Source organism: Eurypyga helias, unplaced genomic scaffold (genome assembly GCF_000690775.1).
Source record: "Eurypyga helias isolate BGI_N326 unplaced genomic scaffold, ASM69077v1 scaffold11425, whole genome shotgun sequence".
Lineage (NCBI taxonomy): Eukaryota > Metazoa > Chordata > Aves > Eurypygiformes > Eurypygidae > Eurypyga > Eurypyga helias.
Genome location: NW_010250906.1, coordinates 7,492 through 26,285, shown reverse-complemented (window position 1 = coordinate 26,285; position 18,794 = coordinate 7,492). Strand labels below are relative to the sequence as shown.

Below are 18,794 nucleotides of genomic sequence, written 5' to 3'. Positions count from 1 at the left end.
CCCCCGCCCAGCCTGCCCCCATGGCAGAGGGGCTCCAGCCCTCGGAGCATTTCCGTGACCTCCTCTGGACTCTCTCCAACAGCTCTGTGTCCCTCTGCTGTTGGGGGTCCCAGAGCTGGAGGCAGAACTGCTGTGAGGGGGTCTCCGGGGGAGAATCCCCTCCCTCGCCCTGCTGGCCACGCTGCTCTGGATCCAGCCCAGGATACGGTTGGCTTTCTGGGCTGCCAGCGCACACGGCCGGCTCATGGCCAGCTTCTCGCCCCGCAGTACCCCCCAGTCCTTCTCAGGGCTGTTCCCAATCCATTCTCTGCCCAACCTGTCCTTGTGCTGGGATTGCCCCAACCAAAGTGCAGGGCCTTGAACGTGGTCTTGATGAACTTCATGAGGTTGGCACATGAGAAACGAGCATTTAGGTTGGTGTGGGCTGTGTAACCCCAACAGCTGCAAAAGTGCCAGGACTCGGAATGTTTTGTGGGTGAACTTGTTGATGACCTACTAAGAAGGAGCTGAGACCAGTTAGGGAGACCTGTGGGTCTGTGTGAACACCAGTCTCTGTTTTGATGATGGCACGCACTCACCTCATCTATGAAATGGTCTAACGAAGCCTTTCCTTTCCAGAACATCACTCCTGAGGTCCCGTCCCCGGATGATTCTCCCAGTCCAAAGCCTTGTGTGCCTCGCTGCCTTTGGCCTGGCCCTCCCCTTGGCCATCAGTCTCTTCCCGCAGATGTCCGAGGTCAGTATGTGTTTGGTCACTGGGGTGGGCCATCACCAGAGGGTTTACCAATGCCGTTGCTTGTTTTACTTTCCTGGATAATGGTTCTATGGGGCCTCCTACAATTTTGGATGGAGTTGGTTGCTGCCTTCCTCACTTGAACAAGTGCAGCTTCACCAGGCAGATGGTGGTTATGTCAGTCCCTCCCGTTAGCGTAGCACACGTTAATATCACATGGCTTTGTCGTACTTCTAACCAGCGTTTGGATCATGTGGTGGGATGTACCTTCCCATCGAACAGAGGAAGAACTGGACATGAGAACCTTTGTTCCACCCAGCAAACACACCTTTTACGGTCAAGGGATGGTCATCTGTGATCCTCCTTCCTTCCATCGCATCCGTTGTTCTCCCACAGGGGTGATCTGCTCCAGGCCTTTCCCACGTGGAGGGTATTAAGACTGTATAGGAATCAAAACACCAGGGATGATTGGGGGGATAAACAGCTTGGAATAAGGTTGGTTTTTAAATGTTCTGCCTGCTTGCTCACCAGTCAGAGGAGTGTCTCAGCTAGCACGGAGGGTTTCTGGTCCCTCCTTACTGATACTCAGGGCAGGTCTGGTCAGATCACAAGTCAAGGGATGCTGGCATTTCTGACTGGTGAGTTCTGCTCCGAGACTCCAACTGGGTTCGTCCTGTCTTGTCTGGGGACATGAGCTTAGTCAGAGCTGAACTGCCCCAGGTCGAACGTGGTTCAGCTCACCCTCTCCCGTGACAGTGGTGGTTCCTTGGTGCCAACGTAGCGTAAACAAGTCTTTGTCCATTAAGCAAAGAGCCTGGGATATACGTTGGATGTGGATGTACTTTCCCGGGGCATCTTGGAGGGTTTCTGCCTTTTCCTCTACTAGCCTGGCTCTGGGAAGACACAGCCTGGGGTGAACAGAGGAAAAATAGCCAAGGGAACAGGCAGAATGACTAATGAAATCACTCGTACCTAACTTAGCTGAACAAATCCCTAAGGTGCATTTTTTTTAAGTCATTGATTTCAACCATTCAGTGTTTGGAGCTTACACATGTGAAAATTTGTACATTGACAGGGAGGGTCACTATTATGGCGTGGTAAAAGCTTTATCAAACAGAACAAAGGGCTTTGCTGCAGTTCTTTTTGTGTTAACTAAAAAAGCTGATTGGAAATTGGTATCCCAGTCTCTACTGGTTAATTCCATTTTTTCGGTCTGGATGGGTTTATCCAAGACTTGTAGCCAGGGAGTCTTGTTGTACACTTGTCTGCTAGACGGAAAAACCTGTTACAAATTTTCTGTTGTCCTTCTAGCTGTTTACAGGCTGAGATGTAACCGTCCCTTCATCTTCTCTGTAAGAAACTGAATATATCTCAATCTTGGAGTCTCTTGCTAGAAGACCTGTTTTCTGAAGCTTTAATGATTCATATGGCTCTTCCTTAAACTTTTTCTAATTAGTCAACATCCTTTTTGGAGCACTTCCATAAGAACCAGACACAGTATTCCAGTAAGAAGTTGCACAAGTACCAATTGCAGGAGGAATGTGATTTTCCTGCTTCTCCTTGAATTCATACATCCACAGAGCATGTTAGTCATTTTGGCACTGGTGAGGCCACACCTCGAATCCTGGGGTCAGTTTTGGGCCCCTCACTGCAGGAAAGACACTGAGGGGCTGGAGTGTGTCCAGAGAAGGGAACGGAGCTGGGGGAGGGTCTGGAGCACAATTCCTGTGAGGAGCAACTGAGGGAGCTGGGGGGGTTCAGCCTGGAGAAGAGGAGGCTCAGGGGAGACCTTATTGCTCCCTACAACTCCCTGAAATGGGGGTTTAGTGGTGGACTTGGCAGTGTTGGGTTAACAGTTGGACTTGGTGAACTGAAAGGTCTTTTCCAACCTAAATGATTCTATGGTTCTATGATTCAAACTTAGCTCCTTGTCCATCATTTTTTTGCCTGGATCCCTAGTTCTGTTCAGAGGTTTTGCTTATGAAAGACTGAGGAGTATTTCCAGGTCTCACACCTGTTCAAGGTACATGCCCAGAGTATGTCCAAAGTTCCTCTTGGAAGGAGACTTGGACATAGAGCATGCCTTAAGCTGCTGTGTCTAGGGAAAGGAATTTCACCCCCACCAGAAGGTAGCCATGTCCTTTCCTGGGAGGTCTGCTTTCAAGGTAATCAGGGAAACAAGACCACGAGAGGTACCACCAGCCCCGCGTTACTGTTGTTCCCCCCACATGGTGCCCCATGCCATAGGTCCACACATTCCTCGTGTCCAGGGGCAATTTTGTGTTTGACCATAGCATCATGCCCATTGACTTCTTTTCCACGGAACACCACGTGATCCAGAGGTCTCTGTCGGTGACCCGGGCTCCTAATTATTTACCGCTTTCCCAGACTTTGTGTCATCTCAAACCTTTAGCAGCAGTCATTGTGTATTTTCTCCCTTCTCACTCAAGATGCACGTGTTTCATAGAGTTGGCCAAACCGTTCTTCCAACATAGACAGGAAACTCACCCAACAATTCTGTTTTGAAATTTAGCGCTTTGTACATTTCCCATATTTTCTGTAGGCATCGCTTAGCATGGGCTTCTCTGAAATAGTAAGTGCCAACTAAGGACAGTGGGAACCAAAGTTTTGGTACCGGAGTCTGAGGCATTCAGAGCTGAACTTTGTGCTCGACAAAAATAATTATTCACTGCCTCAGTTTCTTTATGTAAAAATGAAGCTCACGAGGTCTTTTTGCCTTTTGTATTTTAGCTTTATCAGTGACAGATAATTGATGAAGTATAGTATCTGATAGTACAGCATGAAAAATGGTGTTGATGCTAGGAGCTGAATGAATACTTGCTCACAAGGAAAATTAAGGTCTGGCTTCCTTCAAAGGATGTTCAAATTGCAGGCATCAGGCAATACTCAAACCGTACAGCATCACTTGAAAATGACCTTCAAAAAGCAGATGAAATGTTATCTGCGGTGTAAACATGAATCAGTGCTGATTAGTAGATCAAACAGAATGACGTGCTCTCTGCCCACGCTTTATGTCAATGAAAAGAAACCATTACAGCTGGTGGTGTAGCTCGTTGCCTACTGGGATCTCGGCTCCGCTCAACTGGAGTTAGCTCCACGCCTCACATCTGTGTAGACGCTAAGGAATCAGATTCTCCATAGCAGCCTGGTCTGAACGGTCTTCCAGTTATGTTTGCATTCATTATAAATGTGTGTGTGCAAATGGCATTCCTCCCGTTCTGCAGATCTCATTGGTGCTGACGGTGGGATGCCCAGGTGAGCAGAGCAAGTGGTTTATTTGAACCAATCTCTCCAGTCTTGGATAGGAAATCTGTGTTTGCTTCCAAAGAGCACTTCCCAGCACGTGCGACTTCTTGTGTGTCCAGAGACAGACAATGGAGCTGAGGAAGGGTCTGGAGCACAATTCCTGTGAGGAGGGGCTGAGGGAGCTGGGGGGGTTCAGGCTGGAGAAGAGGAGGCTCAGGGAGACCTTATCGCTCCCTACAACTCCCTGACAGGAGGGTGCAGAGAGGGAGGGTCAGTCTCTTCTCCCAAGGGACAAGTGATGGGACAAGAGGAAACGATCTCAAGTTGTGCCAGGGGAGGTTTAGGTTGGATATTGGGGAAATTCCTTCCCGAAAGGGGCTGTCAGGCATTGGAAGGGGCTGCCCAGGGAGGTGGTGGAGTCCCCATCCCAGGAGGGATTGAAGAGCCGTGTGGACAAGGTGCTCAGGGACATGGGCTAGTGGTGGGCTTGGCCGTGCTGGGGGAATGGTTGGGCTAGATGGGCTTAAAGGTCTTTTCCAACCCAAATGATTCTTGGTCCCTCATCGCTGGTCCTTGAACTTGTCAGATGACAAAGTTAATAGACTGTGGGTGCTTGATCACTGACCTCTCTCTATGCACGTGCACGTGTATGTATCTCTGCATGTGTGTATTTGCCTTTTCTCATAACCGCAGTGGGTGAAGCAGCCGTGAACATACCGCGACTGAGATGATGCTGTTGTAATGAGCGCTACCCAGGGAGTAAATTATTAACAACAAGATGTAATAGGCGTGTTCTGTTCCAAAAATATGATTATGGTCTGAGCAGCAACCCTTTCAGGAATTGTAAATGAGCCAAATTCTGCCCTTAATCACACATTCACAGTCCTTTTTCTTTAGTCGGAGAGCAAACTCAGAAGCTGGTGTGTTATTAAGTGCTTGTTTTAGCATGGGAGCTTGACTGGCCGCCTTTGATCCACTCTTCTAAAGGGGCTCAAACTTACAATTAGTTTTCAAGCAGAATTGAAGCCTTGCAATGGATTTAATAAATGTGCTAGATTATCACATCAGCTGTTGCTGCTTCAAAGGCATACCTGTTTTAAGGTAACATAATCAGAATTCAGCTCTGGTTGCATGCAGGAACACTAGTATAAGGTAGATGAAAATTCTGGAGCTGAACAACCTTCAAGTGCTTAGAAAGATAATGCATCCAGATCTTCTCTTTGGTTGGTACATAGCCTAGCTAAGACCTCATACCTTACTTGATTTTGTACAGATGGATTCCACTTGGATGTCTGCAATGGAATCACAGCTTGTTTCTAGTTGTTGTAGTTTTGAAGATTACCTTATAAAAATAAAACCCCAGCGTCGGCCATAACAACATGGGTCCTTGAGACTGAGCCTGCTGAGGATGCTGAGAAATATACTTTTCATCCCAACACAGTGTTAACTCCAGTACCTAAATACATCACTATGCATTAAGTTATTCACTGCTGTTAAGTTTAGGAGAAACATCTAGTTAATGCATTTAGCCCACAACCTCCAACTGCCTCCCATGCCCCCCGGGGAATCTCTTTTCTAGCCGCCTATCCTACAGCATCCCCACTGACAACTCCTACTCAGCTATGCACTGCCAATAGAAACAGCTGTGACAGTTCCAAACTGAAAATGGGACTTGTGCAAATGAAATTCAGTGTAGCAGCAAAAGAAAGAACCATGGGGTTGCTCCACTGATTTTCCACCCTTTGGTCCCTGCTCATGCAGATCATCCATTTTTCAGCATCCAAGAGGATGCTCTTGGACTTCCAGGGTGCTGCAAACCCACCGAAACTTGCCTCATCCTCTGCCCGGTGTGCTGGATCCTGCTGATAAAGAAGGATAAACCCAGGGGAGAAATGGGACTGAAGCAAGAGCTGATGGCAGAGAAACCCTTCCGCTCGCCACAGTACACATGCCCTCACCATGGGCTAAGTTTCAAGGGTCTTGGTTGCTGGTTAGGGCAAAACAAGCCATCTTCTGGAATTAGGCTGATTTCAGCTGAAAGGCTTTTCTTAAAAATAATCTTCCTTTTGGATCTCCAGGACAAGGGGAATAAACAGCCTAAAATCCAAGGCTGAGCTATTGTTTTCCAATCTGTTTTAGCCTTCATCTTGTTGGCAGGCTGCTTTAGAAAAGCAAAAGGTTAATGAGCCAATGTGCAGTGGGATTATTGCAGTAAAGATGACAGTGAACCAGTAATTACTAATTAGATGCAGTTTAACAGGAGGAACAAGTGAAATCTCCTCTTCACCAACTGTCAATAATTAGCAGATTTGGTGAGGTTGAAATGTGTCCACAGTTAAAAGGCTGATTTTTTAATGAAATGGCACTTGACAAAAGAGCTGTATGGAGGTCACAGCCATAGCCCTCGAGACGCTTCCCTATACCATACTTAGGAGGGAAATCAGATGCAAGACAGCAGGGGGTCCCCATGAAACCATTTCTCCCTTGGGATTACATTGCACAGGGGGAGGGGAGCAGGAGGGATTCTCTGCAGTAATTTTGTCCAACTTGGATGAGAAGCAAAGCAAAGGATTTGCCAGCTGCCGTGGGGAAAAAATGTTTGAGAAGTAAGAAGTTCTGTGGTATTTCTTTGCTTCTGGGTCTGAGGAACGGTTTCCTGAGAGCATGGTGACCTGAGTGTGCCGGCCTCTACCCTTGGGATGGAGACCAACGTCTTGGAAGGAACTCCTCTTAGAAGTGGCACTAGGTCCTTAACGACTGGCAGGAGGCTGGAAGCTCTGTGGTGTGCGTCTCCCAAAGACTGCAGAAGATTGAAGCTGCGCCCCGAGGCTTTGGTTTCATACTGACGCACGAGCAATGCGTCGCTGTTGACTTCGGAAGCGTTAAGGAGTTCATGTGACCTTCCTCTCCGGTGCACTGATCCAATTTCTCTTCTGGCAAAAGGAACTATTGACATAGGCAAGAGTATCTTTACTTTCCATGTGAACTTAAAATGCAGAGGTGATCTGTGAGAGCCTCTTCAATGTCCATGAAACTCTTCTACTTGACCAGACCCCCCCAGGAGTGATGCTGAGCGGTTGAATACTGATGTGGTTCAGGTAGGGCTGGAGAGGAAAGCTGTGGTCTTTGGGAATGCGTTGAGCTCTTCTCTGGCCTTCAGAGGAAGGATGATGCTTAACAAGGTTTGTGTCTGCTGTTCTCTGGTAAGGATAGACCCGTTCCTGTCAGAGGCTGGAGTGCCCCCTTCCAGAGCATAGTCTTGCACTTGGAAGGGTAAAGCGATGGGAGAGAAGGTGGGGTTTGGGGAACAGCAGAGTGATACTGCCATGACTGCACACAAAGGCTGGACATGATCGCACAGAACTCACATGTGAGTTGCTAGCCCATCTTTTATACGAAATAATAGCCTAAGGAAATCACAAACTACGTCCCATTGCAAGTATTCAGGAATCATTGCAAGTATTCAGGAATCACCACATCAGTGGTGTGATGATTTTAGTCTGGGACCTCTCTACTTTAATTTATATGATTTATAGGGCTTATCTGAGCTGAGTTTTGACATCAGAGGGCCATAGCCTTACTCTTGCATTACAGGAGTGCACCATGACAGGACCATGCCATGGCTGAGCCAGGGAGTGGCCAAGTTCTCTTTAGCCTCTGCATTAAGTGTCTGAGACTCGCACGGAAGGTGAAGGGTACGTCTGTCCTCCCGTACCTCTGACGGAGCCTACCCTTGCTGTCAGCCTGGGCACGGACCTGCCGTCTGGAGACCGAAATGTTTGTCACCAGCTCTTCTTTGTGACAAACCCTTCCGTGCTCCAAATCAAATCACCACTCTGGGTGTGAGTCTTCCCGAAGTCACCGGAGCAGCTCAAAGCACCGTGGGACCAGTGCCTAGTGCGCAGCCGTGATTGCAGCTCCATGATGACCTTAGTCACGCAGCACACCATGAGTCCTCACCTGTATATCTCAAGGTGACCGTGCAGGAACCGGGCAAGGTTGGCCTGAGGCTGCACACGAAGGGATGAGCATTGAACTTAAACCTGACCCTGGGCTGAGCAGCCAATTTTTTTGGCAAGATTTCTATCTCCCTTGGTTTGAGACAGAAGTGTTTTTACCATTTGATTCCCTGACATCTCCCTTCCTCCCCTGCTGTCACCAGCCCTCTCTGGATCAAGCCGAAGAGAAGGTGCTGTGTTCCCCGCTTAGTCCCCCCCTTCTCAGGTTTTCCTTCACCTGAGCCAGCTGTTGGAGCAGCGTTTCCAGACTCGTCGTGTGTTTCCTGAGGAGTCAGACTTCACACACCGCTTCCCCCTTGGCCCTACCCTTTGGCTTTCCCTTTACACCTCCACTGCTCACCTCCCTCACCCCCCTCAGCAGCCTGGCATCTGCAGAACACCTTTCCTGACAAAGCAACCAGGAAAAAAAATATATATATATCACAGTCGCTTGTTTCCTGTGCTGCAGATTCCCTTAATTCCCTCAACAACTTCTTGTTTCCTTCTGATTGTGTCGTGCAGGAAAGCTGCTGCCCAGGAGCCAGCCAGCACAGAGGAGTCTGTGCATTACTGGAAGCATTTAGGTGGCCTGAGATGGTTTGGCTGGGCTCGTGGTTGTGCTTAGGCTTGCAAAGAGACGCGCTGGGACCTGGGTCTCTCAGAGGATGGTGACAAGCTGTTATCGTTAACTGTCGCAGTAATTGTTGGTGTTATTCCCTGTGGACTCTTCCCAACCCATCATAGGCCACCTACACAAGTTCTTCTGTCAGGAGCAACCCATTTAGTGGAAGGTGTCCCAGCCCATGGCAGGGGGGTTGGAACTAGATGAGCTTTAAGGTCCCTTCCATCCCAAACCATTCTGTGATTCTATTCTGTGGTTTTAGGACTACCTCTTGGCTGCAGACATCTGCCCCAGTTCCTCCTCCCACCTTGCGTTTCTTTCTCCCAGGAATCATCTCCAGTGTGTCACAGACTGAAGGAAACCCGGAGCTTTTCCTGTGTTTGCTTTAGAGTGTGCAAGGTCAGACCCACCCACCATACCACAAACTTCCAAGTCAAAGTGACAGCAGAGCTTTCTGGGGAGCTGAGGCATACTCAGGGCAAGGACATAGGCAGGCTCACACTCTCTAAAGCCCCTTCTCAAGCACATCTCCCAGGTGAAGGTGTTCCTAAACACATGGAGATACTTCAAGCTTAGTAGTCCACTCCTCCGCTTCTGGTGCTTCAGCCTGAGTTGCTGGACCAACAGCCGCAAACTCCCTCCTGCTTCAGGGCGGGCTTCAATACAGTGGTTGATGTTTCTGCAGGGAGATTCTGAAAATCAAACACCCAAAGTTCCAAATTCTACCTCACTGTGACATCCTTTTTCCCTCCATCAGTCATGAAACCCCCCAGATTCTCATTATTGTATCATAACTCCCCACGGCTACTCCACAGTGCTCCCATGCTGCTGCTGTGTGATGCTCCTTTAGGTGCTTTCTCTGGGACTGTAGCAGGAGGATGGGGAAGATGTCGTGGCGCAGTGATTTCCTTCTCCCCTCGCTCACCTGGATGTGGCAGCAGTTCCGGATGCAAACCCGTGAGCGATAACCTCGCAGACTCAGCATCTGCCTCGCTGCCGGGCCACCTCCCATTTCCCAAACTGGCGACGTGCTGTGTCGCAGTGCCCTTTTGGTTCATGTCCTGGCATGACTGAAGCTCCTCTTGCTGTGGGGTCACTTACCTGAGACTTGACCAGGAGAGAAGGAACCAGTTTCACAAAGCGAAGAATTTTTCTGGATCAGGACGTCTCCCCTTTCCTTATTTTTTTCCCCATGTCTTTCTTAAAATCAAAGCATTTCCCATGGCTACTCGCTCCGCAGTCACTTCTTCCGGGAGCAAATGTCCTTCTTTCCAAGAGGAAGAGAAGGGATCTGGTCTTCAGGGACATCTGCTCCATCTTCCCTCTTGACAAGCCGGTAGGAAGCGCTGGGGTGGTTAGGTTTACAACTGCTCAGCCTGTTTGCACCTCGCGGTGTTGTTATTAGGCTCAATGACATCTCTCGTCTGGGGAAGGTCACGAGTGAGCAGTGCTCTGAGTGATTTGGAGCCTGTCTCTTTGTTCTCACGTTCCCTGTCCGAGAAGCTCTGATTTGTGACCGAGCTGGTTTTTGAAGTCTGCTCGTGAGAGCGGTCCTTTGTTTCATGACCAGTGTTTGCCGCAGAGGTGCTGAAAACTGCAGGATCTGGCCCTAAAATCATAACCTGGACCAGCAGAGCTTGTTCTTGCTGGGAAGCAACAGCTTGAACCCGACTGTTATTTGTGGTCATCGGAGGTGGGTGTGGGAGAAAGGACCCTTTTGTACTGCCCAGGGGCTTGAGCAGCGGTGTCAGACGGGATCTGGTTTCATGTTTATATCTCTGTCCCTGGGATACAGGTTCAAGTATGTAAACTATCTGTCCTGCAAGCACAGGCTCCTGCAGGTGTGTGGGTGCTAGTGGGCATAAAAAAACATTCCTGACACCATCCCTTTTGAGGAGTCTTCACCTCCTGATGGCTATAAGCCATTAGGAGTCAAAAGAAAGAGCTGACATCCGACAACTCCGGATAAACAGCTAAACATTAACCCTTAAAATGGCTCGGAAAACATACTTAAAAGGCACTTTGTGGAAAGAAGCTGGTTTTTTTCCAGGCCTGTTAATTGCTGTCTTTCTTCAGGACACCTTTCAGCAGCACCTACTGTAAACAGAGCGGCTCCTCCCGAAGCACTTCCCTGAGGATTCCTGCCCTGCTCACCCGGCAGCCTGTGGACATGGCCATCCCTGTCTCCTCCTGCCCTGGGCAGTCCTCCCACAGGTCCTTGGTTTTGCCAGCTTCTTCTTGGCCTGAAAGCTGAGACCTTTCTTTCTTTCTGCCAGCCCACCCTAAAAACTCCTGACTACTGTCTCAGTTGCCATCAGCCTCTTTGAGTTTGTCCCCAGCTCTTCCCCAGCTGTTGCCTGGCTTACCCCTCTCTTCCCGCATAGTGCTGGATATGTCCTTTTGGGTATATTCCGTTGTTTCAGCTCATCTGAAGCAGCCGTGCCTCCGACTACTCCAAGTGAGACATTAAGGATACGAGCTAAGGAAGGCAGCCAGTTGTCCAGACTTGCCTGCTGTGAGCATGCTTCCTTACTTCAGAGTGTGCCTTATTAATCACATTTCCCAAGCACAGATACATATAATTAGCTGTAATTGCTTTTTAAATCATTTGGATCTAGCAGCCTGTTTCCAGTGAGGCTGTTGGTCCTTCAGGAGAAGGAAATGTGATGGAAGTTGGGATCCTTAGGAACTTGCTTAGCTGCGTTAAAGCAACAAGGACATCCATAAATCCTGCAATACTCATCATGCTCTTCCTCCTTAATACCAGGAGGATTGCAGGGTTTGAAGTTCTCACCAAATAGCAACAGTCGCTCTCTTCCTCGACAGAACTGCTGGAGGGATTCTTGCCAGAACGGACCTAATAGCTTATTTTCATCGTAAGGGAAACGTGCCACATTCATAATGTCCATAACCCAAAGTAGGCTTTTTTCCTTCCAAAAGAGATGACTGAACTCTTTTTGCAGATGCTTTTCATTCCATCAAGGAGCGGTGACCCTAAACTCTGGAGTGTGAGGGTTTTCATGATCATATCTTAGGTGGGTTGATGACTTTTTCACCCATCAGTTGGCTTGAATGTTCCCCAACGCAGTCTGCATCATGTAATGTGAGGCTTCTTCCTTGAGGCCGGGAAGACGTTCCCTGTAGACTGAATGCCATGGACAAACAGTTCTGGGAGAAAATCCTTTCCTGAAGAAGGGTCCTTACCCCATGAGGCTGGGTGACCTGAGGCAGTACCAGCCCAAGGCATCCACCTCTCCAGACCTCCTGTGGAAGTTAATTCAGTGTGGCAGGATGAGGGTTGGCCTCATGAGCACTTACCTGCTACGCCCGAGCAGACCTTCTTCTCCAGAGCAAAGGAGAAGAGGGATCTGAGCTCCTGCAAAGGCCTTTTGTGTGCTGCTTCACTGTGTGGAAGACACATCCTGCCGTGGTTTTGGCTCCTCTCCGTCACCACTTCCATGCTTTGTTCAGCCTCGTGCCTGCGCGTCTGCATTTCCCGGCGCGGGTGGCGGTTCGTGTTGCCCGTGTCTTGCGAAGCATTGCGGAACCAGGTGCCGTGCTCAGCGGGGACGCAGGCTGGCACCTCCCGGACAGCAGCGACGGGGTGAAAGGAGGGAAAGCCCTTCACTTTCTTGGATCACTAGAGAGAACTGGAATTGTCTCTTTCCTGTGGAAGACAGACAGGAAGAACTTGGTTTTGATCTTGCTGTTTGAAACCTTTTGGTTTCAAAGCCTTTATTTGTGGTGGGTTGGTTTTTTTCTTTTTTTAAATACTTGAGGTTTCTGGTACTGTGGGCAACCTGCTGCTTTCCCAGAAGACTCAAACCCACAATTTTGCAACGTCTTGGAGACAGTGTCACGCGGGGATGTTGGCCATTTCAATCTGTTTATAAAGCTGGAAGACTTGAGGGGGTCTGAGCGCCGTGTGAGCCGAGCGCTAACCAAGCCCAGCTTTCCTTCATCTCACCGCCTCTGGTTACCATCCCTGTCACCCTGGGGCACCAGAAGGCCTCCCGTGAGGAACTGGAAGGTCTGCCTTACTGCTGGACTGGTTCAGGACAGGGACCGGACACAGAGGCTGGAGCACAAGAGTGAAACGCGGCTGTTGAACTGTGGGACAGGCAGGGACACGCCGAGCAGTTGAAGCCTCTTGCCGGCTGTCATGTATCCTGATCCCGCCTGCTGACACTGTTACCATCCGTCATTCCTAGAGCACCGGAAACAAATGTGCCGCCGGGCGAGGGGAGCTCATTGCCACATGGGCCCTTGTGCGCTGCTCCAGCCTGCTTGGGCTGTGACCTAAAATACCATTTTTCCTTCTTCCTATCTGATTTAAGTGTTGGGGGGGGGGCGGGTTTTGAGATGCATATTATTTTTCGTTAATGAAGTTGTTACATGCTGATTTGTGACTCCTGAAGCTGAAGTTAAAAACTCCCACCCTTGATCGTAGAACCATGGAATTGTTTGGGTTGGAAAAGACCCTTAAGGTCATCAAGTCCAACCGTTAACCCGGCACTGCCAAGGCTGCCAGTGAAGTGGTGGAAGTTGCTGTCCCATAGCTGACCCATAAACCCTACACACTCTTCTGCTCTGCTTTGGGGCAGAGTCAGTTGTTCCCATTTAAGGTGAGGGCAGTAACATCTCAAGCCTTGTAGCTGTCTCAGAAGCAACTGCACATCTCTCCCCAAACATCTGTTGAGCATGAGGAATATTCTCCACTCGTCTCGCTACAGAAACCCGATGGCACCCAAGGTGCTGCTGACACTTTGCGTTTCGTGCTTTGCTCAAAGCAGTGACGTTTTCAGGGGACGGTGCAGAGGTGTCGGCAGATGTGATAGAGTGTGAATAGCTGGTGGCACTAACACCGCCACTGACATACTTTATATCTAGCGGATGTCATAGCGGGGTACGCGTGGTGCTGCATCCAGACCCTTCCCAGCCTCTGAGTTCTGCCCTGTCCTACAGCCAGAGGTGGATGCTGGTGCTGAAAGCATCCATGGCAGAAAAAAGCTGAAATAGATAACCCTCAAGGGACAGAACAGCCAAATACTCCAACTTTCCTCCTTCTTGTTTCAAGGGGGAGAGAAAATGGAGATAAAATTAATCTCAAGCAATGGCCCTTTTTAACGCCCGTTCTAGGTATGTCCAACAGAGGGTTGGACAGCAGCACTGAGACAGATCTTTGGTGTAAATGTGCTGGCCACAGGTCCTGTCAGAGGGAACGCATTTCTCTCCCGCATTCCGGGTAAGCCTGGTTCACTGCAGAGAAATGATACGTCCCTAAAAGCTTCCTGTTTGGAAACAGGGCTCTGAATGCAGAGCCGTTTATGGGAAATCCCCCACGGAACGACCTCATTGCAGGGATTTAACAGGTTACCCACCCGCTAGGCACGTGGCAGTAGTTCCAGATTTGCAGGCAAACAAGAAACTTTGCAAATTACCCTGACTGCCTGATAGTTCCTTACTTTACATGTAGGCTGAATGACACCTAAATCCACTTATATGGCCATGAAAGGGTAGTATAAATCGAATGTACTGCTGAGCTGGTTCTTAGCGGTTTATTCCTGAGCTGTCCTTATCTGCTGCCGGCTTGTCTTTACTTCCAAGCAAAGGAACTTCACTTCCAGGAAAGGAGCTTCTAACTCCGTGAGCGGGTCTGCTTTCCCAGCGTGCTGCATCAGGGTTTAGTCGTACCCCCGGCTGGAGGCTCTGATCACTGGGATGAGGCTGTGCCGTGACTCCGTGAGAAGTGTAAGCCAGGCCCGAATGGTAGCGCTTGTCTTGATGCAGGAATACGTGACAAACTTTAATCTTTTCCCTAAATAGGGAAAAGATCACCCGAGGGGTTTAATGTGTTCGCTTGTGCGGTAGCTCCCAGCCCTCTGTGTCTTCTCCTTCCAACGCCGCTACCTTCACCGGACAGCTTCTAGCGGTCTCTCCTCTGCCCCGGACCACCCCGCTGCACACCCCAGGTTGCGTGGACGTGCCGTGTGGATGCACAGCCTTTGTGGCTCTCTGCTGCCGGCGCACGTGGGCTCTGCCTGACTGACAAGGCTGCTTTCTCAGCGCAGCTCCGGCTGGAAAAGCACATCTGCCCTGCTCCTTGCAGCGTGGTGGTGGGGAGCGCTGCAAAGGCTCTTAGGGAATGTCAGTCCCCCGGTGCAGTCGCATACCTTGTCGTGTTGGACAAAAGGAGAGGATCAAAGCAGGGATGGCAGAAATGAGGCTTTAACCCCTCACCCGGGAAGTGCTCCGTGCCTCTGTTCCAGCAGGTGTGCAGCTCTTTCATCCCTGCCTTTCAGGGGGGTCCAGCCCTCCCTCCCTTCACCGACCCCAAATCGGGCACCTTTCTGGGGGAAGGTGGATGATGTCAAATCCATGAGTAGGCTTCCACTGAGCTGTGGGCTCCTTGCATCCCAGGTGGATCTGCATTCGGACACATGAGCAGTGATGGGTGGAGGGACAGCCGGCTGCTGGGCTGTGAGTGGCGGCTTCCCAGGCTCTGGTAAACTTTTGTTACCACCAAGGATGGAAGTGGCTTCAAATTACTTGTTTCCATGTTTCTGAGAAAAACATTTTGACTAAATATGGTGTTTTTTCTTATGAAAGCTGAACATTTCTTTAAAACAGGTGGGTCTATAAGACTTGAGAGAAACAAAAAAATGAAGAGAACTGTACAGTCAACTATTAAGTTCAATTTCTGTTATCAATTTGAATGAAAACTTAACAAAAATCAGGTTTATCTCAAAATGATTTCCCTCCAGCTTTGTGATTTGGCCAGCAAACTGAGTATCGATTATTTATGAAGTTATTTGTTACCACATGCATTAGTCGTGGGACCATCTCCCAACGAGTGTGTCCAGTTTTGGCATTATTAGGTTTTTTTAACTATGTAGAAAAAGTGACAAGTGGTAAGAGAAGAGCTTTAACACCAGTATTTCAAACAATAATCTGCCTTGTGGAGAAACAGCATGAGGTTTGTCTATAAATTTTAACAAAGGTGATTTAATAATCTTTGAATACTTTCTGGGGCAGGAGAGAACACCTTAGTGCAGGAAATAGATAAATGCAAAGCTGGAAGTCTGAATTTAGAAAAATGCAAACCACAGGGACATCTAATTTTCTTTGAAGTGGGGAAACTGAGGGATCTTGTAGCTCCACTGTTGCTTGGGCTCCTTAACCACAGGCTGGATATCTTTTGAAAAACAACTTCTGTGATTTAATCAGAAGGGTTTTGGGTGAGATGGGACATTTCCTGAATTCTCTCATCTATCAGGTCACCTTCAGTTGGCCATAGGTCCATAGCATGTCCCAGAGACACTCAGCAGACACCTGTAGTGACAGGACAAGGGGTAACGGGTTTAAACTGAAAGTGGGGAGGTTTAGATTGGATATCAGGAAGGAATTCTTGCTGGAGAGGGTGGGGAGGCACTGGGACAGGTTACCCAGAAAAGCTGTGGATGCCCCATCCCTGGAAGTGTCCAAGGCCAGGCTGGATGTGGCTTGGAGCAACCTGGTCTAGTGGAAGGTGTCCCTGCCCATGGCAGGGGGGTTGGAACTAGATGGTCCTTAAGGTCCCTTCCTCCTCAAACCATTCTATGATTCTCTGATTTTCTCATCTCGTTCCTTAGCAAGTGGATGCATGGAGAGCACTTTAATTTTTGATGTCTGGGAAAAGCTTTGGAAAGAGTTTATCCAAACAGAGGAGGAAAAAATCTTGCCGTCTTTAAATCGTCACCATACCTTTTCCAATTTCAGAAAGCCTTATAAAATCAAGCATGGGTTCAGATTTGTGATTTTGGCCCCATCAGCATTCCTCCAGCTACTGTCAATTAAAAAATGTAAAGATCTGAAATATCTGAAAGGAGAACATTACGGCAGTCTTACTGTGGGAACAAGACCATTGAAAACACAACCAAGTTGGTCAAAGTTTTGACCCCAAGTAAACATGTTAAACCAAATTTCATAGAACCATAGAGCTGTTTAGGTTTAAGCCCATCCAGTCCAACCGTTCCCCCAGCACGGCCAAGCCCACCACTAACCCATGTCCCTGAGCACCTCGTCCACACGGTTCTTCAATCCCTCTTGGGATGGGGACCCCACCACCTCTCGGGACAGCCCTTTCCAGGAAGGAATTTCCCTAATTTCCAACCTAAACCTCCCCTGGCACAACCTGAGGCTGTTCCCTCTTGTCCCATCAATTGTCACTTGGGAGAAGAGACCAACCCCCTCTCTGCACCCCCCTGTCAGGGAGTTGTAGGGAGCGATAAGGTGTCCCTGAGCCTCCTCTTCTCCAGGCTGAACAGCTCCAGTTCCCAAATTCAGTGAGATTCTGCTTCCCAGCGGAGTCGCATTAGATGACCACGGGTGGAAGGTGACTGGAAGCCTCGGCAGACCTGTGCAGAGGTGCTTTCACGCCATGGTAGCACAAGCAGAGGTGTCTGGTGACGGTGGCGGGGCTGATGAGCAGTAGCTCATCTATCCAAGGGAAAACATCATCTTTTTCCCCATGTTAGCGGTGCTGGATGTGTCCCACCTCTCCTTCTAGCTGTGCAGAGCCCACCACTGTGGAAGCAACAGCTGCTGGTCCTTCACGGTGGTTGATGGTGGCATTTATTGACCGTGGTCCTTGTTACACCTCACCGAGCTTCACTAGGGCTCACTTAGCTTGGCACGGCCCTCGGCCGTTGCCCCGAAGGCTGATGGCCCAGGAGAAGATGGCAGAGGGCTGCTGGAAGGGCCGGGAGAGCCCTCCTGGGCTCCGAACCGGGACCACCACCAAACCTCTCTGCTGGCACTGCCAAGGCAGCAGCAGAAGATGCGTTGACCAGCCTGATCCTCCCTTCCCCCACCTCCTGGTGCAGCATCCGTCAGTCCACATGACCCTCCCCCTACCAAAATTGGCTGCTTTCTTCCTTCTTCTCCCCCCGCCCTCCCTTTTTTTGGCTGAGTGATGAGCTGTATGCCAAATCCATCTGCTCCTGTCTCCCCTAGCTGCCTTCCATATCATTACAGGATCCCTGGCAGCGAGCCTAGACCTATCTCTCTCCCTGCACTCTTAGGAGCACATTCCTTTCTACACCTTTTCCCGAGCTGGGATAGAAATGAGTATCAACCCCAAACAAAAAGCATCTGCTTTCTGCCTGCTTCTGCTTCACCGGACGCGCATGTACGCTACACCCGTGTCAGCAGCGAATGCAAAACACACACAACCCCCCACCTCGCCGCCCCGCATCCAACATGGGCTGACGAAACTTTGGGCGCCGGGAGCCTGCCTCACACCCTCTCCCTCTCCGTCTCCGCAGCACCAGCTGTGACCACCGCACCATTTGTTCCTCCAGCCCACGCCAGCACTTGGAGCCAGTTCTTTATCACCCCAATTAGCCTTGTCTGTGCTGATGAGAGTAGAGAGGCTTCCACTGCAAGGCAGAGATGGGGGGAAGAGAGCTGGCGCACGGTGGGCACCAGGAGAGGCGATTCCCTCTACGGCGGCTTTGTTCCCCGGGAGGGATGGATTTCACTGGGTCAGGAGCACTGCTAAAAAGCCAGCGCTGCCCTCCTGCCTGCATTACCTGGGTGAGGCTGGTTTATAAACAGCTGCTTGAACAAGGTCAGGGGACACTGTTTCTTGGGGGTTTTCCCTTTTTATTTCACGCACGTGGCTGGCTGCGAGCGGGACGAGGAGCAGCCTTGGGCTGCACCTGCTGCCAAGGTTTGCGATGGGCTGTTGGCTAGCTCCGGCCACATTTCTGGATTAGTTTGGAGAGGCACTTTGGCCATGTCCCTGCAAGGATGAAGATCCCTGCATCTATAGCAAAGCTTCCAGTAGCCTCGCGGGGGGGGTGAAGCAATTCCCTCTCCTCTTGCTTCCCCATTATAGTGTCTCCCATGCTACTATGCCAGGATACTGAGTGGACAATGCTGCACTGATGCTCATGCAGCCAGTAGCCTGAAATCCTGGTGTTTTTTCCCAAACAAGACCCTGGTAGCACTCTCTGGGGGTGGTGTTGAGCTGTTGTGAGCTTGCATCCCTCCTGGACTTGTCCTGGTTTCATTGTTGAAGGTCCTTCTCTGGTATAGAATCATAGGACAGTTTGGGTTGGAAGGGACCTTAAAGGTCATCTAGTTCCAACCCCCCTGCCATGGGCAGGGACACCTTCCACTAGACCAGGCT

General features: G+C 49.7%; 1 protein-coding gene across 1 annotated transcript in view; it reads left to right on the top strand.

Moving 5' to 3' along the window:
• Positions 1 to 18,794, top strand: part of SFXN5 (sideroflexin 5) — an 80,842-nt gene that overhangs the window by 57,972 nt on the left and 4,076 nt on the right. The window contains exon 11 of the mRNA XM_010151832.1: positions 619 to 736. Within this exon, the coding sequence (XP_010150134.1) occupies positions 619 to 736 (118 nt within the window). The remainder of the gene's footprint in view (positions 1 to 618; positions 737 to 18,794) is intronic.